Source organism: Panthera pardus, unplaced genomic scaffold (genome assembly GCF_024362965.1).
Source record: "Panthera pardus isolate Hobbes unplaced genomic scaffold, ASM2436296v1 HiC_scaffold_1, whole genome shotgun sequence".
NCBI lineage: Eukaryota > Metazoa > Chordata > Mammalia > Carnivora > Felidae > Panthera > Panthera pardus.
Genome location: NW_026526654.1, coordinates 90,897,243 through 90,921,582, shown reverse-complemented (window position 1 = coordinate 90,921,582; position 24,340 = coordinate 90,897,243). Strand labels below are relative to the sequence as shown.

The following is a 24,340-nucleotide window of genomic DNA, read 5'->3' as shown; positions in this document are numbered from 1 at the left end:
GGCTCCACTCGTGAATCCAGAGGCTTCTGGAGCCTCTCTCACCTTGCCATCGCCTCGGTTCATGAAGAATATGCCACTAAAATTTTTGTGTAAGTTACAGAAATTCCAAAATATATACAAAGCAGAGTAGTATAATATTTTATGTTAGTTTCCAGGGGCTACTGTCACAAATTGCCATAAACTGGGTGGCTTAAAACAACAAATTCATTTAAATTCTGGAGACCAGAAGTCAGATTAAGGTGTTGGTTGTATTCTCAACCCCTCCTCCGTTACTTGCCTCTTCCAGCTTCTGGTGGCTGCCAACAATCCTTAGTGTTCTTTGGCATGTGATTGCAGCATTGTGGTTTCTGCCTTTGTCTTAACATGATCTCTACTGTCCGTGTCCTTTGTGTCTTTTATAAGGACACTTGTCATTGGATTTATAGCCCATCAGAAAATCAAGTTTTTATTTTAACATTTATTTTTGAGAGAGAAAGAACGTGAGTTGGGGAAGGACAGAGAGAGGGAGACACATCCGGAGCAGCTCCAGGCTCAGCTGTCAGCACAGAGCCCGACATGGGGCTCAAACCCACAAGCCATGAGATCATGACCTGAAGTCCGATGCTTAACGGACTGAGCCACCCAGGTGCTCCTTATTTTTTAATAGCACAGAAGTCTCACTTAGAACAGCTGCCTTTGTGCTGAGGGCCAATTTTCAGCCAGGGACAGGCAGAAAATAAGATGCGAAGTATTTAGTATTCCCTTCATTGTGAGTTTGTCTGTGCTAAAATTAGCCTTCAAGTGTAATTGTTTCAAGTTCCTGAGAAAATCCACACAGGCTCACTGGTAGTGGAGGGCTTTAGACCATTGGGTGTGTGTTTTGCTTATCAGCTGCATTCAGCCATTGGGATGAGTGGTATAAATGTTAACTTTTGTAATGTTAAGTATCCAAGTTAATGGAGGATACTCAGTAAGCAGGGAGGCATCCTCCTCGGGCCTGCCATGTCTGCAAGAGGTACAGGGAGATACAGAAAACAGGAAGGGCAGGAGCCCCACACCTACTGAAGGTGAGGCATGAGGACACGCAGTTGTTTGAATGGCACCCCCTCCCTCTCCCCTCCCCCCCCCCCCCCCCCCCCAGTATGGCCACAGCCTAATTCTTAGCGCCTGTGAATATGACCTTATTTGGGGAAAAAAAGGTCTTTGCAGATGGGGGGATAATCCAAGTTAATGTTAAGTCCTGTTTTCCCTGGAAAAACATACTGTGCTGGTGGAAGAACCTGTGAGTAAAGTCTTTTCAGATGGCAGTTTGGTAGGTTTCTTAGCATTTAAAATGTGGTTCTACTTCTTGAGTCACCATGCTAGGGTCAAAAATGGTCCCTGTGATGCTGCTGAGGACAGTTTAGGCCTGAATGTTAGGCCTGGACAGCTTTACCTGGATGTTTGACCAGGGGAGCTTGTAAAGTTTGTCAATAAAATAACAGTAGTTAAAATAAAGCAAGAGACAAGTTAGGGGAAACGTCCACTGTAGCACTTGTGTATTGCACAGATAATATCTGAGGACTCAGGGATCCTTCAATTTGAGGCATGGTACAGCAATTAAAGGGATATTTGTGCATCTTTTGTTTGACTTTTCTAGAAAATCAGTTAATAAATTATACAGTTTTGAAATGTGAAGGACAAGAGAGGAGGCAGAAGTGGGTGTGGGCTTTTGGTGCCTACCATTTGGAGCATCTCTCCTGGCCAGGGAGCAGTGGCCCAGGGAGAGCAGAGGGCTGTTGGGCTCAGGAAACGCCGTTTCATGTCTGCAACTGATCTTCATGTTCTAGTATTCTTCTCAATATTCAGAAATAATAACATGTGGCAAATCCAAGTCAAGGGCATGAGAGATCCGTGCTCTGTTCTTGTAACTTTTATATATAAATGAGACATTTCAAAAGTAGAAGTTTTAAAGGAATTACTGCTAATCTTATTGAATGACAATATTGGAGTTCCTTTAGAAAATGTTTCGTTAGTTTTTAGAGACATGGTGAAGTATTTGGAGGTGAAATATCAGCTGGATAACTTGCTTGAAAATGCTTCAGGAGAGGGGGGAAAAGTAGCTAAAACAAAATACTAATTGTCATATTTAGCAGAGGGTTTGTTACATTCTTTCTACTTTGTTGTATGTTTCAAATTTTTCACAGTAAAGGCTTAAAAGGAAAATAATTAAAAATGCCTTCTGTTGTTATTTAAAGCATATTTTTAAGTTATTGAAAATCTTCCAGCAAAAAAATTGAGGTGTGAAAATAAAAGGTAACTTCAGATACAATGAGGTTAATAGGCCAGCAGGGGGTGTTCTCACCCCCAACCATTCCTTGTTAACTGCAGACCCAACTGGAAGAAAAACCTTTTAAGTCCCTTGCTACTTTAGCTGCTGGTTTGCTATTCCCCACCATCCTCTTGCAGGAGAAAGGTTTTCTACTACCCTGGCAACAGCCCAGCCAATGAGAGACAGTCACAACTCAGCCAATGAAAAGCCACTATACTTTGAACTCCCAGTTTATTCGCATGGACTTTTTGTTTAGAACACCCCTCCCAACTTCCCATTTTCCTCTGTAAAAGAGCATTCCATTCCTCTCCTTTGTTCTCTGGACTTTCCTATGGTTTTGCCCGATCGTGCTTGTCTTGGATTACGGTTCCCTACTATTCCCAGATAAACCCATTTTTTGTTGGTAAATAACTGGCAGTTTTAAAGTTAACAAAAGAGACATGCTAAACAGTAATGGTGATTGAAAGCCATGGAGAGGGCCAAGGGGTGGGGAAGAAGAGGAGAGAGAATGTATTCATTTTTCACTTTTAGGCATTGGTCCACCAGACTGGCTGCAGTGAACATCATGCCCACTTTCCCTTATTCTCCCTTATTTCCTTAGGGCACATTCCTAGAAGTGGAATTTCTGATCCAAGGAGATGCATAAGTGTAGTAAGCCTTTTGATATTTGCTACCAGAAAGTTTGTAGCAGGAGACCATTTTTACCAGATTGGCAAAGATGAAAAAGTTTCAGTATGGTTCATACTGTGGGGAATTGAGTATTGAATAGATGCAAAGCTTTAGGGGGAAATTTCATAATTTCGACTTTGATCCAGTGGCCAGACCTGGGAATGTGCCTGACCTGCACACCCTGTGCACAGTGGTCACCATGCAACCATCTGCACCATTGTTTCTAGCACAGGGAAACGGCCTAGGTGTCCATCAGTAGTACTAAGTTTACATAAATTAGGATGCATCCATAGAGTGAAACACTGCAGCCACAGAAGAACACCTCAAGATAGAGTGTTAAGTAAAAAGCATGGTGAAACGCCATATGTGATATGTTACGGGTTTGCAAAATAAAGGGCAAGGGCCCTGTGCTGGTGTATGAACTGCATTATCTCTAGGAGGGTAAACATTCAAATGGTGCCTTGCAGAAGGGAACCAGTGCACTGGGATCCAGGGAGGAGGGAGACTTTACTTCAGTGCTGTGAGTAGACATTTCATTTACTTCTTGACCACTTTTGTGAGCTCCCTTCTGGGTTCCCTGCCCACTTTTCTTTGGAGTGCAGGAGAGGCACTTTGATTTGTTCTGATTGGCTTCAGGAGTTTAAAGATGTTGGAAATACTTCTCTAAAACTGACACTTCTTTAAGTTGTAAAAGGAACACACCCTCATGTTTAAAAAAAATACAGAAGTGCACAGTGAAAAATAAGCCACCTTCCTACTCCCCATGACCCCAACTATCCAGCCGTATTCTCCAGAAACGATTGACTATTGCCTTAAAATATATATTATTAATATATGTAATATACATATTATATAGATATGTGTTATATATTATATAGATAGATATAGATATTATATATATATATAATCTGTCTACCGTCTATATACCTATATATCTATATATAGACATATATATCTAGGGATCATCCTGTGCACACCATTCTGAAACTTGGTGTCTTTCCCTTTAATAATCTCTTTAGGATACCTCTAGGTTATCAGAGATACCCAGTACACGTGAATCCACTTACTATTTAATGGATGCGCACTCAAGTTGTTTCCTATTTTTACTCTCAGAAATCTTGCTTCAAAACATCATTGAACATACTTCTGTGTACATTTATGTGAGTATATCTGATGAATAAATTCCTGCGAGTGGAATTTTGTCTTTAAAATGATCATAGATGCTGCTGAATTGTCCCCCACGAGGCTGTCCCAGCCACTGTCAGTAGGTCTGTTTCTGTGTCCTTGCCAGTACTGAGTACTATCAGACTTATCAACATAAGCCAAACTCTAGATGCAAAATGACTTGTAGTTCTTTAATTATGACAGGTGTTGTGCATCTTGTCAAATACTATTGGGAATTTGTATGTGTGTGTTCTCTGTGAACTGTTAGCTCTCCTTCTCTATAGAAATGACTGTTCACCTCTGTATTGATTGTTTTAAATATTTAATTGTGCAAAATTTCAAGCGTAAGAGCAAGAGAGGACCATATCGTAGCCCCTCTCAATGTTGGCCAGTCTGGTTTCCTTTGTAGCCCCACCTACTCCCTATATCCACTCCACTCATTTATTTTGAAACAAATCCTAGACACCATGTTATTTTATCCATGAATATTTCTGCATATATTTCTAAAAGATAACAAGAATAACAATACCATATTATACCTAAAAAAACAATTATTCCAAATATATATTTTATATATTCCAAATATGTTATTTTAAATATCCAGTTACTGTTCAGTTTTCCCTGATTACAGTATGTTAGTTTGAACTAGGATCCACATTAGGCCCATTCGTTGCAAATGATTACAAGTCATTTGTCATTCTTTTTTTAAACAGCTCTATTGAGATATAATTCATACATCACACAGTTAACCCAAAGTATACAATTAAAAAATACAATTAAACTTCTTCTATTATCTTCACAGGGTTGTACAACCATCGCTCTAGTTTTAGAACATTTTGTTTCTCCAACAAGGAACCCCGTCCCCATAAGCTGTCACTCCCCATTCCCCTCCAACCATCCCTTCACCCCCAGCCCCTCGCAACCACTAATGTACTTTTGGTCCATAGACCTATTGTGGGTATTTCATATGAATGGAATCATACAACATGTGGTGTTTTTGTGACTGCCTTCTTTTATTTAGCAGTACACTTTCAAAGTTTACCCCTGTTGTCAGTACTCCATTTCTTTTTGGTGCTGAATAATGTATGTGTATGCCACATTTATCACTTTATGAAATTTGGGTGGTTTCTACTTTGGAGCTATTATGAATAGTGCCGCCATAAATACTTGTGTATACATCCTAAGTCTCTAGTAACCTATAGGATTCCCTGTTTTTAATCTTTTCTCTGAAATATATTCAATTATTCAATTAGGACACTGGTTTATTTGTGTTGTAGAGTTTCCACAGTCTGATCTTGTTCCTGCTGTGTCACTTAATATTTTCCTATGCCTTTATATTTCCTTTGCATTAACATCTAGATCTAAAGGTTCGGTCAGATACAGGTTTAAATCTTGTTGGCAGGAATGCTTGTGTTCTTTTACCAGGAGGCTGATAACGTGTGTCTTTTTTTGATGTTAGCAGACATTAATATCATTGCCTAGCTTTATTAATTCACTAGAGATTTCAAACCTGGTGGCTATTTTTCAGTAAATATGAAATCTTTCTTGCATTATAATTTCAAGTTCATTTTTTGCTAGTATGTAGGGAAGTGATTTCTGTGTGCAGAGTTTATTTCCTCCACAGACATGCACTAGCATCTGGAGATCACTCTAGGTGATGGAGATAACCAGGCTCTGTCCTGGAAGAAGTGGGGCTGGCCTGGGAAAGTTGGTATAAACATTTTAAGGATGTCATTTTTAAAGATGAGGAAGAGGGCTTCCCCCCTCCCTCTCTAAAGCAGAACAGCAGGGCAGTTCCGAGGACAAAAACAAGCCCTCCACAGAGAGATCATGTGGGTTGGCAGCAGGACTGAGAAAGGATAAGGTGGCTTTCTCCCTGGGCTGTGTTTCCTCAGCTCTGAGCTGCTGCTCTTTGCCCCATAAAGGGACCAGGAGAGATCCTCAGTTCAGAACAATGAAATCCAAAACCGCTGAGGAAAGTTCAAGGAGACTAACAAAAGCCCTTCCAAAGGTACTTAGCTACAGTCACTGGTGGGCACAAGCTGCCCCTCCCATTGGAGACAGTGTCATTTTTCCTGTTTGCTAAATGCCACACTGTGGCTAGACCAACAGGTCAGCCCACCCAGCCTGCAGGTTTTTTGTTTTTTTGTTTTTTGTTTTTTTAACGTTTATTTATTTTTGAGACAGAGAGAGACAAAGCATGCACGGGGGAGGGTCAGAGAGAGGGAGACACAGAATCTGAAACAGGCTCCAGGCTCTGAGCTGTCAGCACAGAGCCCGACGCGGGGCTCGAACTCATGGACCGCGAGATCATGACCTGAGCCAAAGTTGGCTGCTTAACCGACTGAGCCACCCATGCGCCCCTGCAGGTTTTTAACAGGAGCAGTGGGAGAATTTTTTCAACGTCTTCTGCCCTTTTTTTGCCTATCAAAAGGGAGCCAGAGAAGAACTGTAAAGTAGTATTATCAATAGTCTCAGTGCATCTGCCACCAAACTGCCAGGGTTAAGGCGATATCCACTATGTTTCTCCATTGTGAAGTTACCATTTTCCCCTTTGCAACATCAGCTCAGCCTGGGTTCCTCACAGCGTCAGGAAAACTTCCGCAGGCACCCTCCAGCAACCAGTCCACTTAGCTCTGTTGAGTGGCCAGTCAGTGAGCACTCTGAGCTGGCAAACCGGCAGACCCGCATGTGGCATGTGGGCGTCGCAACACTCGGGACCTTCAGAGGCACTGCCATCTGCTCCCACTGCATGGGACTGTGACCAGTAGCGTGAACAAAAGGGCCACTAGCAGCAGTAAATCCCACTGTAAGAACAGCGTGTGCAATGCTCTGGGGGAAGAGAGAGGTGAGGCAGGGCTACCAGAGGAGCTCTCGGGTCTTCCCACCCTCCACACCCAGCCTGAGCTGAGCAGCTGGCAAGCCAGGAGCATTTGGATGTTTGGAGAGACAGGAAGAGACGGTCGGGAGGCCAGGCAAGTTCAACAGTGACAGGGGGGCATGGAGTGGGGGTGAAAAGTGCAGCCAAAAAGACCGACAGCCAACCCAGCTGGAAGCACGTCAGGTGGGCCACAGTCTCAGCCACTTCTATTCAGAAGCCATAAGATTTCAAGCCACATAGAAAGATCCCCAAACGGACAAACATACAGACCCTTGGATAGACAGACAGACTTCTAGATGGACAAAATCCCAGGGAGACAAACAGACTCCAGAGGGACAGACAGCCAGACAAATGGACATATTCTTGAACAAACGGGAAGACACCCAGCCAGACATCCAGAAAGACCTGTGGTCAGACACATGGACACCCCCAGCTCCAGCCATTTGGAAGATGACCACAGCCAACCGAAAGAAAATATCCCTCAAGGACAGACACCTTCCCCACAAACGGACAAACAGACACTACCCCAGCAGAGAGATACCCACCTACCCAATCAACTAGCCAGCCAAACCTCAGCTTTAGCTTCTACAGTCTTAAGTTCTGCCGGTAAAGACAGACTCCAGCCTATGAAAAAGCCAGGCCCTCAGCAGGATAAAAGATACATCCCCACCAAGCCAGCTGGATGGACAGACAACTGTCAAGTCAGGTAGACAGACAGATACACCCCCGCACACATGCTGGACAAACAGACCCTCAGTCACTAGTCAGACAGAAGATCTCCAGCTAGCCAGACCCCAGCTTCTGGGTCAGCCTCCCTGCCTCCCAGTCACCATCATAGATGATATGGATGGCCCAATGACCCCTCAGTGTTGCACCTACTCCTCAGGTACCACCAGTTTCCAGTGACCTTTGACCTCCAATGATATCCACTAACACCACGGTCCACAAAAGACCCTTCATGATCCCACAGTGACTCTTCCTCGTTTACTCTGGTATACACTAGTCCCTAATAACTACCATTAGCATCCATGAGTACTCGGGGATTCAAGAGTGTCCATGAGTCCTCCATTGAACATCCATATATTCTCAAAGTTCCTGATACTTCTGTGTCCCACTTCCCTGAGTCTCCAAAAACCAATAACTGTCCAGGAAATCTCAGTGATTTCGTTGGCATTCACTGTTGTGCCCTGAGTAGGAGCCCTCAGTGACCTTCCCTCTTTTGACCTCTCAGTTACTTAAACTACCACTCCCAATCCCAACAGCCCCTCAGCTACTTTCACTGTGTCTCACTGACCTCCAACGACTGCTAGTAACATCCACTGACAATGCCCCATGAACACCCAAGGAACTCTCAACTGACTTCCAATTAATTCACTATCAATGCCCATCCTCAGTGATCACTACTGACCATCTTTGAAGTCTTAGAGATGAAACTGATAAATACTGAGTCCACAGTAATCCCTCAATAAATGAAACATCCCCACTGATCATCCACTTTGACTTCTGTCACTTAAACCTGGGTTAGCAAACCACAGCCTGAGGCTACACACACACACACACACACACACACACACACACACACACACACACAAGAATGTTTTGTGACATATGAAAACTACATGAAATTAAAAGTTCAGTGTCCGCAAATAGTTTTATTGACACATAGACACACTCATTCCTTTACATGTTGCCTATGGCTTTCACACTGCCATGGTGGAGTTGGTAGCTAGAACAAGACCAGAGCCAGCAAAACCAAAGACCAAAAAGACTTTTAAAAAAGTATGCCCATCCCTAACATAAACAACACTCTAATAATCCCCTAATGAATTAAATCCACAACTTGAACCAATGACCCTGTCAACCCCTCAATGACTTAAAGACCTCACCCTATCCGTTACCCTTTGAGAGCTTGATGACCTCAGTCTGGACTCCTGAGATACCCCCTCCAATGACACCCCCAGAAATTCCTTCCATGACCTTGGTGAAGGGTGGGCTAACTCATCTACCCAGGCGGGACCCCTAGGCCCCTCTCTGCTTTCTCCAGCCTCGCCTTGGTGACCCAGGGAACTGGGTCACCAAGTTGTCCTTTGGCCTTTTCCTGCCTATTTTCTGAAGGTGAGGCAAAACGGAGAAGCTCTTTGAAAGCGTTGAGAACATCTCCCCTCCCTCCCCCTCCAACCCACTTCTATGTGGTCAGTTCTGTTTCCCGGCAGGTTTATGCGGGTTGAGATCCTTGAATTAAGACTGGTTGTTTGCTTCCCCAGCTCCTCTTAGCCTGACCCAGAAAACGGAACCTCAGGAAATACGGAGATACAGAAGCATCCACTTCCATTAGGTCTTTCTCACAGCACGGGTGCACAGGTGTCACCCATCCCCCCCCCCCCCCCCCCCCCCCCCGCAACCTCCTGCAACCTCTCTCGGGCCCCGCCAGAGCGCACGGGCGAAGAACACCCCCAACCCAGGGTCCTCGAGGCAAGAGTGGCAGCTCGATCTCGGCGACCGTGTCCACTCACAACTGCAGCACCACTCCGGCTCGGAGCCCAGTCTATGTCTCAGGGAGACCCGACGGGGGAGGCCAGGCGAGAACGAATGGCCATCTACCGAACGCGGGCACTCGGAAGGTTGGCCCCGGGCTTCCAAGCAAGAGGAAGCGTCCGCGGGATTGTGCGGTGTCACCCGACGTGCCCCGCGCGCAGACCAAGCGAGGCGCGGGCGCCGGACTCGGTCCCGCCGCACAGCCGCAGGCGACCCGCCGCGCTGGCTGCTACGGGTCCCGGGGCCTGCGGGCGCTACCAGGGCGAGCTCCGGGACGCCTTGGCCGAGGGGCGCGCCCTGCTGGCTGTCGCGCGATTCCATTGGGTCGCAAGGCCGGAGGCGGGGCCTCCGCCGCCAGCCGCGCCTCCAGCATGCTGGCTACTGGCTACTGGCTCGGGGCTCAGTCCTCCGACACGACGTAGCTAGCCCGCGGCGTCTGAGCCGCAGGTGGGACGTGGCGCGGAGCGAAGCGTCCGGGAGCAGCTGGAGGCGGGCTGCCGGGAGGGGGTGGCCCTTGCCGGCGAGTTCAGCGTGAGCGGGCGAGAGCGGACCGCCAGACGGTGCGCTTCGGCTCCTAGTCCTGGACTGTCTGGAGGTCTGCCCTCCTTCCGTCTCTCCCTCTGTCGGCGTCCGGGGCTGTCTCCCGGCCTCGAGGTAAGTTGTTCTCTCCCCAGCACGGCTCTGTCACTCTCTCCCCTGTCTCTGTCTTCGCCCTCCGCCTGCAGGGCCCCAGAAAGCGAATCCACTAACTGGCTTGGCTGGACCGCGCCCATCCCAGCCCTGGCTCTCCTGACCGCGTCTCGCTCCGGAACCGCGCACAGCCGTGGCTTCCGTGACCTCGTCCCGCTCCAGAACCGCGTACGGCCCTGGCTCTCATGACCAGGTCCCGCTCCGGAACCGCGCACACCCCTTCCTCCCGTGACGGCGTCCGACTCTGGAACCGCGCACACGCCTGGCTCTCATGACCTCGTCCGGCTCCGGAACCGCGCACACCGCTGGCTCCCGAGACCTCGTCCCACTCCGGAACCGCGCACACCCCTGCCTCCCATGACCGCATCCCGCTCCGGAACCGCCCACACTCCTGGCTCTCGTCACAGCGTCCCGCTTCTGAACCGCGCACGCCCCTGGCTCTCGTGACAGCGTCCCGCTCCGGAACCGCGCACACTCCGGGCTCCCGTGACCTCGTCCCACTGCCGGGCTGGGCAGCAGCAGAAGACGGCGCAGCAAGGGCAGGCAGGCGCAGGCTCAAGCTGGAAGCTGATCACCAGGGCCTCTCTGGGAAGGAAACGGCTGGGGGAAGAGCGCAGAGGCCCCGCTGAGGCGGGTGTGGTCGCTGCGCTCGGATAGACGCTGTGGCCTCGGGTGCTTCACGTGGCCCCTCTGGCGTTGGTTTCTCCTCGGGTGAAATGCGGCCCTTGCCGACTAAAGGGGCGTGAGGAACTGGTGTAGGTTAAAAGAGCGCCTAGCACATCTTGAGCGCTCACTTTGTAGGCGTCTTTGTCACTAGTTATAAACACTCTCAACGTTACAGGGGGGAGGTGCAAGCCGTGCGTAGGGAACGGTAATGCAGCATCGTAGGCATTTGGTAGGTGTTACTTATCATCTTCTGATTATGAGTAGCTGAGGAGGATAGTAATACAGTCGCCACTAATAACAATCTAACAGTAACAAGGTATCTGTAATATTTTGTTACATAAGTAATGTTATACGTTATAATTCGTATACAGTGTATATTGTTATATGTATCATATATCATGCTTGTTAAATACATACTACGCTACAGTTACTGTTTGCAATACAATACAATTGGGTGTATAGGGTAGATGCAGAGAGGTCTGAATGCCGCCCTCACTGTGCCGCTTCCGGGGGTGGGGCGGGGGAGGGGACTTTTGCCAAGTCACTCAACCATGTGGTGGTGCCTCAGCTTTCTTACCTACGCGGTGGATACCTACGTATCCACTTGGGGAAGACCTGGCGATGACTCAATGCCGTTGGCACAGAGAAGGCGCGTGGCCACTACCATTAGCCCTGCACCGTGCTTTCCGGAAAAGTCTGCATTCGCCTCTCACAGGCCACGTGCTTTGTGTCCCTACAAGCCACTCTGTGCCCTAGGACTTTGATCTGGTTCCTCTTTTCCTTCTCCCTCCCCTGGTCTGCTTGGTGTGCCTCCCAACCAGGACATCCAGGCCTGCTTAGCCACATGGAAGACTGAGCCTGTGCACTCCACCCAGGCTGGCAGTCGGCCAGGGAATGTGAGGAAAAACCACCACAAAGATGTGCTTCCATGTAAGTCGGGGGCTTTCAGGAGTAGATGGGGCTCTGCACCCACCCCTCACCGCAGCACAGTCCAGTCCACCCCAGTTTGCTCCCAGAGCACTCCCTCCCAGGTCCTTGCCAATCCTTGCAGTGGCTGCCTTTCTTTCTTTTGTTCTTTTAAGTTTATTTTTATTTATTTTGAGAGAGACAGTGTGAGCAGGGGAGAGGCAGAGAGAGAGAGAGAGGGAGAGAGAGAAAATCCCAAGCAGGCTCCATGCTGCCACCTGTGGGAGCCCCACTCCAGGCTCCACTGGAATTCACCAACTCTGAGACCATGACCTGAGCTGAAACCAAGAGCGGGAGGCATAATGAACTGAATCACCCAGGCACTCCCGTGGCTGCCTTTCTCCTGAGCAGCTCATGAGTGTACCTAGGTGGACCCCTGCTGCGTGTGCAACATCCCTGCTGGCTTTCATCCCGGAGGCTGTCAGGGGCTTGGTGCCTTTTCTCATCTCTCCCACTGGCAGATGATCAGGCACCAGTGGTCCTGTCCCTGCTCCAGGAGGAGGGACACGGCCACTACATCAATGGCAACTTCATCCAAGTCAGGCTGGGAGTCAGGGACAGGGTGGACATGGTGGGGGTGACAACAGGATCTGGGTGGTGAACTTAGCCTTTATCAGGGAGCAGACAGAAGCCGGGCCTATATTACCACACAGGGACCCCTGCCTCACCCCTTGCTAGACTTCTGGCGCCTGGTCTGGGAGTTTGGGTTCAAGGTTAGCTTTGGGGGGGCGGGGGGAGCTAACATTCTGAGTCCTCCCTTGGCCTTGTTTTTCCTGTCCCCAATCATTCCTCTCTCCCCTTATCTTTCGTGTCTCCGTGATCCTAAAGGCATGTCGAGAAATGGAGAATGGGCAGGTAGGTGTTCTCAGCTCTCTAGGATGCATTTCCTTGTGCAGGGAGAAGGTGAGAGAAATCTTGCTAGCACCTCCCTAATGCTAGTACTGAAAGGCCCAGTTCTTGGAGTGACTCCACTATTGCTCTTTAATTTTTTTGTCGCTGTCTTTCGTCTTATTCATGGTGCTTATCCCTGCAGTGTTCACAACCCCTCTACTGCTGGGCTTCCCACCCCAAATCTGCACCATAGACCATCAGGTCCTATACTCTGGCTTCCCTGGTACAGCTCTGATGTCTTTTTGCCTCTCCTTCCTTCACTCTGCTCTAGCCAGTTTGGCCTTTGCTGTTCCTCAGATGTGTCAGGGATGGCTCTGCCTCAGAGCCTGTGCCTTGGCTGTTCCCTCTGCCTGGAACATTCAAGGCTACTTCCTCCATGAGACCTTCCTGGATCTTACATCATTTAAAACTCCCAGAACTCCCACTCTCCTTCCCTGTCCTATTTTCCTTTTTGCCTCACAGTTCTTCCCACTTCTAGCATACAAGGTAATCTACACAATGTTTATTCTCCATCTTCCTGATAAGAAGGAAAGTCCAGGAGGGCAGGGATCTTTATTTTGCCTGTTAGCATAAATTAGTTCCTCAGTAAACATATATCAGCATCGAAGGCACATGATTCTGCATTCTGGCCTGCATGGACAGGGTTGTGGGGTGGGTAAGTACTGCCCCGGGCGAATGGCTGATCATGGAGTATGCACAATCTGTAGTGACGTCCATTTTTCATTCCTGACTTTGGTAATTTGTGGTCGGTGTCTGCCACTCCTTAAGTCAGTCTGGCTAGAGTGAAGATGAGCAAACTTTAGCTGTTGTAGTAGGTCTGTCTTGCAGCCTTTTTCTTTTTTTTTCTTGTAAATAAAATGTGTTAGAATATAGCCACACTCATATGTTTATATATCATGTGTACCTGCTTTCATACTACAATGGCAGATTTCAGTAGTTTCAAGATGGGTAGATTGAATGGCTCACAAAGTGTAAAGTAGTTATGTATTATCTGGGCCTTTATAGGAAATGTTAGCCATCTCTGGGCCAGAGGTTTATCAGCTGTATTAATTTTTTTTCAAAGAAGCAGCTTTGGGTTTTACTCATTTTCTTTATTTTTTTCATTTCCTATTTCATTAATATCTTCTCTTCTTCATTTTTCCTTCCTAAAGGTTATTTAGGTTTAACTTGCTCTTATTTTCCTAATTTCTTAAATTTGCATCATTGATTTGAAATTTTTCTTTTTTTTATGTATAAGCATTTAGTGTTATTCACTTTTCTTTAAGCTTTAGCTACATCTCCCAAACGTGATAAGTTGTGTCTTCTCCAATTAGTTCAAAATATTTTCTAATTTCCCTTGTGATTTCTTCTTTGACTCGTGGTATTTTACCACAGTTGTTCTTAGTTTCCAAATATTTGAGGATTTTCCCATATATCTTCCTGTTATTTTTAGTTAATTCCACTGTGGTCAAGGAACAACTTTATATGATTTCAATCTTTCTAAATGTACTGAAACTTGTTTTATGGCTATGAATATGGTCTATATTGGTAAATACTCTGGCACTCAGAATGTGTGTTCTGCTTTTGTTGGGCGGAATGATCTATAAATATCAAGTCAGTCAAATTTACTGTGTCTTTGTTGAAAGACATTTTAATATTTGTGTATCTTCATTTTGTTTTATAAATCTTAACTGATTACTTTTCTCTAAATGTTCTATCAATCGCTGAGAGAGGAGTGAAGTCTCCAGCTGTTCTATAATTGACAATTAGTATAATGTTATTTAAGTCTTATGTTTTGTATGGCCTTTTCGGAGGGGGTCTACTTGCCTTATTATTTGCTGAAATAATATTGAAATTTTCTAATTTTAAAATTATCTGGTTTGTCTTTTCAGTTCTGTCAGTTTCTGCTTCAGTTATTTTAAAAATCTGTAATTGAGTACATATACAGTTAGGATTATGTCTTCCTGATGAATCAATCCCTTTTCCAATATGTAAGGTATCTTTTTATCTCTGGTAATATTCCTTTTTCTGAAGTGTACTTTGATATTAATACAGCCATTTAAGTTACTCAGGTGTGCATATCTTTTTCCATTCTTTTACTTTTTAAAAAAATCTATGTTCATCCTCATTTTTATTTTTTTGAGTTTATTTATTTATTTATTTTGAGAGAGAGAGAGAGAGAGTGTGTGCACGTGCATGGGGGAGGGGCAGAAAGAGAGAGAAAGAGAATCCCAAGCAGGCCCTGAGTTCTCAGCGCAGAGCCCCACTGTGGACTTGATCTCACTAAACGTGAGATCATGACCTGAGCCAATATCAAGAGTCAGATGCTTAATAGACTGAGCCACCCAGGCACCCCCATCATTATTTTTAAAGTGTCATGTAGGTGGCATATTGTAGGGACTTACTTTAGTATTCAGTCTGACAATTTCTGCCTTTAATTGGAGTATTTAGTTGTTAATATAATTATCAGTAATGTTGAATTTAAACCTACCATCTTTCTGTTTTCTATTTGTTCCATCTGTTCTTTGTCCCTTCATTCTTCTTCTCTGTCTTCTTTCAGACTGAGAATTTTTATGAATTCATTTCATAGTCATTATTGACTTATTAGCTATACCTCTTTGTATTATGTACTTAGTGGTGGCTTTGGAGTTTACAAGTTAGGTCTAATTTATCACAGCAAATAATATTATACCATTTCATTTAAAATATAAGAACTGTAGCATATTTCAATTTTCCCATTCCATGCTTCACGTTATTGTTGCCATAGGGTTTAATTCTAAATATGAAATACTCTACCATACACTGCTATTATTTTTGCTTTAGGTTATCTTTTACTTAATTTTTTAATTTTTTATTTTAACTCCAGTGTAGTTAGCATACAGTGTTAGTTACAGTGTACAACATAGTGATTCAAAAATTCTATACGTTACTCAGTGGTCATCAAGATAAGCATACTCTTAATCCCTTTTACCCATTCCCCCTTCCCCACCTCCCCTCTGGTAATCATCAGTTTGTTCTCTATATTTGAGTCTGTTTTATGGTTTCTCTCTTTTTTTTTCTTCGTTCATTTGTTTTGTTTCTTAAGTTCCACGTGTGACTGAAATCATGTGGTATTTGTCTTTCTCTGACTGACTTACTTCGCTTAGCACTGTACCCTCTAGATCCATCCATGTTGTTGCAAATAGCAAAATTTCATTCTTTTCTGTGGCTGAATATCTTCCTTATCTATTCATCTATTGATGGACACTTGGGCTGCTTCCATAACTTGGCTATTGTAAATAATGCTGTAATAAACACAGGGGTGCATATATCATTTTGAATTAATGTTTTCATATTCTTTCATATTCTCAAATACCAAGTACTGCGATTACTGGATCATAGGGTATCATGTCATCTGCTAATAGTGAAAGTTTGACTTCTTTCTTACCAATTTGGGTGCCTTTTATTTCCTTTTCTTTCTGATTGCTGTGGCAAAATTAAAACCTTCTGTACAGCAAAGGAAACAACAACAAAACTAAAGGGCAACCTACACTGAATGGGAGAAGATATTTGCAAATGGCATATCCAATAAAGAGTTAGTATCCAAAATATATAGAGAACTGATGCAAGTCAACAGCCAAAAAACAAATAATCCAATTAAAAAATGGACAGAAGGCATAAACAGACATTTCTTTTTCTTTTCTTTGAATTTTAATTTAAATTCTAGTTAGTTAACATATAGTGTAATATTGGTTTCAGGAGTTAATTTAGTGATTCGTCACTTACATATAACACACAGTGTTCATCATAACAAGTACCCTCCTTAATACCCATCACCCGTTTAGCCCATCTCCCCACCCACCTCCCTCCATCAATCCTGAGTTTGTTTTCTATAGTTAAGAATCTCTTATGGTTTGCTTCCCTCTCTCTTTTCCCCCCTTCCCCTATTTTCATCTGTTTTGTTTCTTAAATTCCACACATGAGTGAAATCATATGATATTTGTCTTTGTCTGACTTATTTCACTTAGCATAATACACTGTAGCTCCATCCATATCATTGCAAATGGCAAGATTTCATTCTTTTTGATGGCCAAATAATATTCCATTTTATGCATATACCCCATCTTCTTTATCCATTCATCAGTCGATGGACATTTGGGCTCTCTCCATAGTTTGGTTACTGTTGACAATGCTGCTATAAATATCGGGGTGCATGTACCCCCTTGAATATGTATTTTTGTATCCTTTGGGTAAATACCTACTGGTGTAATTGCTGGGTCATAGGGTAGTTCTATTTTTAACTTTTTGAGGAACCTCCATCCTGTTCTCCAGAGTGGCTGCACCAGTTTGTGTCCCTACCAACAGTACAAGAGGGTTCCTCTTTCTCCACATCCTCACCAACATCTGTTGTTTCCCATGCTGTTAGTTTTAGCCATTCTGACAGGTGTGAGGTGGCATCTCATCGTGGTTTTGATTTGTATTTCCCTGATGATGAGTGGTGTTGAGCATCTTTTCATGTGTCTGTTAGCCATCTGGATGTCTTCTTTGGGAAAATGTCTATTCATTCCTTCTGCCCATTTTTTAGCTGGATTATTTGTTTTTTGGGTGCTGAGTTTGATAAGTTCTTTGTAGATTTTGGATACTAACCCTTTATCAGATATGTCATTTGCAAATAACTTCTCCCGTTCCTAGGCTGCCTTTTAGTTTTGTTGAGTGTTTCCTTTGCTGTGCAGAAGCTTTTTATCTTGATGAAACACTAATACTCCGTTTTTGCTTTAGTTTCCCTTACTTCCAGTGATTTGTCTGGTAAGAAGTTGCTCCCGCTGAGGTCAAAGAAATTGCTGCCTGTATTCTCCTCTATGGTTTTGATGGTTTCACGTCTCACATTTAGGTCTTTCGTCCACTTTGAATTTATTTTTGTGGATCCAGTTTCATTCTTCTGCATGTTGCCGTCCCATTTTCCCAACACCATTTGTTGAAGAGACTGTCATTTTTCCATTGGATATTCTTTCCTGCTTTGTTGAAGATTAGTTGACCATATAGTTATGGGCCCATTTTTGGGTTTTCTATTCTGTTCCATTGATCTCTGTGTCTGTTTTGTGCCAGTACCATACTGCCTTGATTACTATAGCTTTGTAATATAGCTTGAAGTCCAGAATCATGGTGCCTCCAGCTTTGCATTTCTGTTTCAGTATTGCTTTGGCTATTTGGGATCTTGTGTGGCTCCATACAAATTTTAGGATTGTTTGTTCTAGCTCTGTGAAAAAATGCTGTTGGTATTTTGATAGGGATTGCATTAAATATGTAGATTTCCTTGGGTATAGACATTTTAACAATGTTTGTTTTTCCAATCTGTGAGCATGGAGTGTTTTTCCAGTTTTTTGTGTCCTCTTTCATTTCTTTCATAAGCCTTGTATAGTTTTCAGAGTACAGATCTTTTACCTCTTTGGTTAGGCTTATTTCTAGGTATCTTATGGGTCTTGGCACAATTATAAATGGAATCAATTCTTTGATTTCTTTTTCTGCTGCTTCATTATTGGTGTATAGAAATGCAATAGTTTTCTGTACATTGATTTTATATCCTGTGATTTTGCTGAAATAAGTTCTGGCAATATTTTTGGTGGAGGCTTTCAGGCTTTCTACATGGAGTATCATGTCATCTGCAAATAGTGAAGGTTTGACTTCTTCCTTGCCAGTTTGGCTGACTTTTGTTTCTTTTTGTTATCTGATGTTCCTTTTATCCCCAGTCTTTTTTTCTTTTTTCCACTTTAAATAGTTTCTATTGCTATGTCGTCATGGTCTTTTTTTAACCGTTTCTTCTATGTCTAATCTATTAGACAGTGAATTTTTTATTTTATGTATTTTATTTTTCCTCTCTAGAAGTTCCATTTAGGTCTTCTTTATACCTTTTGTTTCACTTTCATCATGTTCATGTTTGCCTTTTCATCTTCAAGTATAATTAAAATGTTTTTAAAAACTGTTTAAAGGTCTATTCTTTCCTCATCCCTACCGGATCTTGTCTTCACTGATTTTTCTCCTGGTTAAGGATTTTGTTGTTTGTTAGTGTGTCTAGTAAATTTTTATCGGACGCTTGACATTTTTAATTTTACACAGGTCACTGTTGGATTTTATTGCCTTCCTTTAAAAAGTGTTGGACTTTTTCTGGAGGGTAGTTACTTTTTGATGTTTGATCATTTTAAGGTTTGTTTTTAAGCTTTTGTAGGGCAGGTCTAGAGTGGCCTTTATTCTGGAACTAATTTCACTCTACTCCTAAAGTGTGGTCTTTTTTTGGTTCCCTACTGAATGCCCTTATAGTCAGTCAGGTCTCTCCACTCAGGCTGGAAGGAATGTAAATTATTTCTGTCCCATTATGAACATTGCAGGGAATGTTCATCTTATAGGTTCCTAGTTATTCTCCTTTCTTGGGAAGTTATTCTTGCCTAGTTTCATGACATATTTGCTCAGATTATTACTCAGCTAAAAATAGTCAAGGGGACCATATGCAGACTTCTGGAGGTTTGTTTGTTTACTTTTGTTTGCATATCTCTGTTCTTTCCAGGACTCTGCCCTTCAAATTCTAGCTGCCTTCTCCTCCCTTAGCCATAATCTCTGGCTCCTCAACTCGGTGGGATCTCTGGACTCCCCATGTCCTGCAGCCTGGTGACTGCCTCTAGGGAGTAAGCTGGAGTAGTCATAAGATTTAACCCATGTGTTTCCCTTTGTTCAGTGATCACAATCCTGCAATGCCTGTGGTCCAATGTCTGAAAACAGCGGCTCATAAAAAACATATCCAGTTTTTTAGTTGCTTACAGTATGAGAATATTCTGGCCTGTCTTCCTCCTGCATAGTCAGAAGCTCAAGTCACCACTATGTCTGTGTGTGTTTAATCTGACAAGGCTCTGCCAGCTGGCCTGCACTATAGCTGCAGCTGTCTGTGCTTCCAGCAGCAATGCCTGAGGTGTCCTGTGGGAGTGTGGACGTAATGAGCTAGAACTCTAAAGCAGACTGCCCCTCTTCATTCCTTGCCCTTTCTCCCTTACCTTTTTGAAGAAAAAGTGTGAGCGTTACTGGGACCAAGAACAGGAACCACTACAGATTGGACTATTCTGCATCGTGCTGGTAAGCTGGAGCAGAGGTGGGAACAGTGTTTTATGGAGTCTTGAATGTTAGGGAGGTTTCACAGAAGATTCTCAGGATGGAAGGCTTTTGGGCTGAGCCTGAAAGGATGAACAGTTTTCCCACAGCCCCCTCACACTTATTAGTATGCAAATAGTCAGAACTCAATACATGCATTCATTTTGCATTTTAACTATGAGCATGATTATCTCTGTTATACAAATGTGCCTTGTTAAGTTCTTAAAATCCTTATTTCCCTTAACATTTCAAAAGTCAGGAAAATCTGTCACCTCAAGTCATACATACAGTTGGTACATGAGAAGTGCAATAAAACTCTTGTAGAACAAAAGAAATCTCTTTTTTTCACTATAAAGGAGCTTTCTGGGGTGTTTAATCATATTTCTTCTTTCCCTCCTCCATCAAATGTTTCCTTCAGGAAAGCCATGGGGGATGTTTGAGCTGAATGCCTTTTAAAAATAATGTTGTTTGACTTTGACTTTTAATCAGAAATGTTTTGTTTTCTGTAAATGTCTTTTGGCACCTGTAGTCTTTGTTCTCCCTTCTCTTCCCACCTGCCCCACATCCTCAGACAAGGGAGACATGGCTGAACACAGACATCATACTCAGGGCACTTTAGGTCACCTTTCAGAAGGTACTGAAAAGGGAGGAGGAGGCTCCCATATGGGGAGAGCTGTTTTCTGTCTCCATTTTCTCATCTGTCAAATGGGCATTAGCAATAGTACTTATCTTCTCAGTTATTATCTGTTGGATTTAAATGAAAGATGTTTAGAATTGAGCCTGACATGTAGTAGGTACTCATAAATTTTTTTTTTTTAATTATTTGTCCCTCTTTTCCTGTGTTTCAAGAATGCTGATCTGTGTACCAGCTGCAATATATGTCCTGGCCAGACAGAGGAGTCACTAGCAATCCTGAACATGTGCTCACCATGGCGAAGGAAGCCCATCACCTCCAGGGATATGGCCCCAGGCCCCTCTGTGTCCACTGCAGGTTCAAGAAATGGGTTTTATGGGAGTCTGGTGAGACAGAGGTGATTGGGAGTGGGGGAGGGAGGCAGGGAGGCCAGTGCAGAACTTGGAGCCCGTCTTGCAGTTTGAGTGCCTCTTTTTTTTTTTTTTAATACAACATTTATTGTCAAATTGGTTTCCATACAATACCCAGTGCTCATCCCAACAGGTGCCCCCCCAATGCCCATCACCCACTTTCCCCTCCCTCCCACCAGCCATCAACCCTCAGTTTATTCTCAGTTTTTAAGAGTCTCTTATGGTTTGGCTCCCTCCCTCTCCAACTCCCCCCCCTTCCCCTCCCCCATGGTCTTCTGTTAAGTTTCTCAGGATCCACATAAGAGTGAAAACATATGGTATCTGTCTTTCTCTGTATGACTTATTTCACAGAGAGCATAACACTCTCCAGTTCCATCCATGTTGCTACCAAAGGCCATATTTCATTCTTTCTCATTACCAAGTTGGATCCCATTGTATATATAAACCACAACTTCTTTATCCATTCGTCAGGTGATGGACATTTAAGTTCTTTCCATAATTTGGTTATTGTTGAAAGTGCTGCTATAAACATTGGGGTACAAGTGCCCCTATGCATCAGCACTGAGTGCCTCTTGAGAAACCTGAGGCTACACTGCTCACACCACATCAACTGAAATTTAGCATTTATTGGGCACCGACTGCCTGCTGGGGAGTAAGCACACAGTTGATGCTCAACAAATGTAAACAATTAAAAAGCGTTTTCTTTTAAATTGTAATTGGGGGATTCTGAGAATCAAAATGTGCTGCAGGGGATCCCCAGTTAGGACCCTCACTGAAAACCCCAAATGCCTCATACAAGAGGGGTTGTGGGCAGGTCCTGACCCAGCTTACTCTTATTCTTGCTTGTCAGTGCAGGTTGTGGGTGAACAGGTGTCCCGTGCACTGTGGATTAAACAGGTGCTCTTGACCCAGGTATGAATAGGGCATGTGTGCTTGGGTGCAGTGCAGGCCCCATGGCCACCAGGTCCTGCTCATGTGTCCTCCTTCTCCGCCCCACATGATCCCACCTAACTGCAGCCTCTTTGGTGTGGTCTTGGAGATGAGAAAGCAGCGGCCTGTAGCTGTGCAGACAAAGGTGAGAGCCTTAGTCTCCTCAATTCAAGGACACATGCCTCTTCCTCTTGTCTTCCCTTTTTGATGATTCTTCTTCCCCCACGAGGAGGAGTACAGGAAAAGGAACCTGGTGGTTCAGAAGTTCTTCTCAGCACTCCAAACCTCCAGCCCCCTTTACCAGAACTTCAAGGAGGTACCGAGGCCTCCTGCCTACTGTCTTCCTGTCCACCATCACACACCCTCAGAGACTAGGACCAGAGCAGAGGTCTGTGGACACCATCACTGCAGCATCTAGCCCCTGGACTCCCTCTGGGAGCAGGGACTGACTATGATAACTACCTTTGTTCTCCTCCTTGTGACCTTATCAGACTCCGCCTCAGCTTACCCCCCAGAGTCCATGGTGACTTCCATCAGGGGTCTGGCAACTTTCCTCCATGCCTCACAGCCTTCCCCTCCTGTCCTTCCCCAGAATTGTACCCCACTCTATGACGACGCCCTTTCCTTCCGGATCCTTCCCACCACACGCCATTAGCCTGGTGAGGTCCTCAGGCACCCAGCCCTATCTCCTCATTCTTCCCTTTCCAATTTCTCATGCCCAAGGTAACCCTTTCCTCACCCTTTCAACACCGGCCCCTTCCCTGCTGTTCAATTTACCAAACATTCACTGGCTCGCTCTTTGCCTGCACTCTGGGAACCTGCCCCAAGACGACACTTTGATCCCAGAGATCTCATTGCCTCTGCTTCTAAGGCTCGCCTCAATGTTAGCCGTTTCCTTGCTTCCCCGGTCATTAACTTAGCAAATATTTCTTGATGCAGCCCACTTGTCAGGCGTCGTGTCAGGTGCTGGGGGCACAGACCCAACCTTCCTTTGCAGCAGAGATGTCACCCCTCCTCTTTAAGACTAGCTCTCCATCTTGAGGCCGTCCCTCCCTCCCCTCTACAAGCCACTTCCTCATTCCTTTATTCAAACATCTGCACGACAGGACCACCCCGCAATACCAATACGCTGCGCCCTCCACCCGCCAGGCTGGCCCCTTCCCTCCATCCACCTAACTAGCCGGGCCCTCCGGACGCACAGCGAGACGCCCCTCACCCAGAGGCCCCTCCCTCTCGCCTCGGAAACCCGCCCGCTCCCCCGCTCCCGACCCGCCAGCAGCCTCGGGCGGGAAGGAAGCGGGCGGTTTGCGCGCCGCGAGCGCTCCCCACCCCCTCCTTCCTCGAGCTCGGCGTCTTCACTTCCTCCCCGCCCGCCTGCCCGCCCCGCCCGCAGGAGCATCTCGGCGCCCGGGTCCCCGGCTCCCGCTATGGCCGACACCGACACGTACGCGGTGGTGCAGAAGCGCAGGGCGCCCCCGGGGCCCGAGGCGGGGGCGCGGGGGCGCGGCGCGGAGGAGGCGCCGCTCTACAGCCAGGTGCTGCCGCGCGCTCGGCGGCCGCAGGCGCGCGCAGAGGAGGCGCAGGGGGCGCCGCCCGGGCGCGGTGAGTCCGGGCCGCCGGGGTGTGGGCTGGGAGGGCCGGCGCCCGCCTGCTCCTGCGCCAGACGGCGTGTGGCCGGTGTGGAGGGCCCCGCGGCCTCGAGGACCCCCGCCCCTAAGGCCGGCCTGGTCACGGCCAAGGCTGACGTCGGTGCCTCTCCGGCCGCGCCTCTGGGACTGTTGCCCGCCCCGGCTCGGCCGGAAGTGCCCCAGGCCTAGCCGTGGACCTAAGTCTGGGTCCGTTTCTCTGGCGACACCAGCTCGTCCGGACGGAGGTGGCCTTTGGCCCCGCCCCTACCGCGCCGGCCCCCAGGCCCCCACCCCCAACCCCTGGGAGCTGGGAGGATGAGGCTCTGCCCCGGGTGGGTTCCAGAGCTCCACGGGGCTGCCTGAATCGATCCGTGGGGGTGGGGGGTGGTTTTCTGCCCACAGTTCTGGCTGACCAAAGCCCCGCTGGGCCTGACGCCTACGAGGACGTGGTGGATGGAGCTCAGACCGGTGGGCTAGGTAAGTCAAAGCCTGGGTTGCTGGGATACCGCAGCTTGGACTGAAAACCAGGTGTTGGGGGTTTAGCGATAGTGGCATGGGGCTCCCACTCTCCGAGTCCTGTGGATGTGGCTGCAGTAAATCACAAGGGCCTGAAGGCTTGAGGATGACCTTCCACACATGTCCACACCTCAGCTTCTCCACGAAACCCACGGTGCCCTTCTTCCAGGCTTCAACCTGCGCATTGGAAGGCCTAAAGGGCCCCGGGACCCCCCTGCTGAGTGGACCCAGGTGTGAGTGCTGCACCCCTGCCTGCCTGTTGCCCCACATGGGCACCTGGACTGCTGACGGCCATTCTCTGCTGTGCGAAGTGTTGGGAATGGGAATGATGGTCCTGGATCAAAATAAAAGTTTCTCAGGGTGGAAATATGGGGCTTT

At 46.0% G+C, this 24,340-nt stretch overlaps 1 protein-coding gene and 1 long non-coding RNA gene across 2 annotated transcripts; both read left to right on the top strand.

The window, feature by feature from the left end:
* Positions 1–9,803: 9,803 nt before the first annotated feature.
* Positions 9,804–11,325, top strand: LOC128776539 (uncharacterized). The gene is made up of 2 exons (XR_008421676.1): positions 9,804–10,134; positions 10,265–11,325. It is a non-coding gene; the product is annotated as an uncharacterized LOC128776539 (long non-coding RNA).
* A 334-nt stretch (positions 11,326–11,659) lies between these two features.
* Positions 11,660–24,329, top strand: PTPN18 (protein tyrosine phosphatase non-receptor type 18; the record flags this gene model as incomplete). The annotated part of the gene is given in 14 exon segments (XM_053903985.1): positions 11,660–11,825; positions 12,323–12,399; positions 12,479–12,566; positions 12,670–12,716; positions 19,761–19,829; positions 20,416–20,485; positions 20,700–20,835; positions 21,739–21,779; positions 21,842–21,963; positions 22,048–22,228; positions 22,334–22,341; positions 22,847–23,420; positions 23,849–23,923; positions 24,132–24,329. Coding segments are annotated over 14 exon segments (1,722 nt in total), but the record flags the coding sequence as incomplete, so codon positions are not given.
* Between the last annotated feature and the right edge of the window lie 11 nt (positions 24,330–24,340).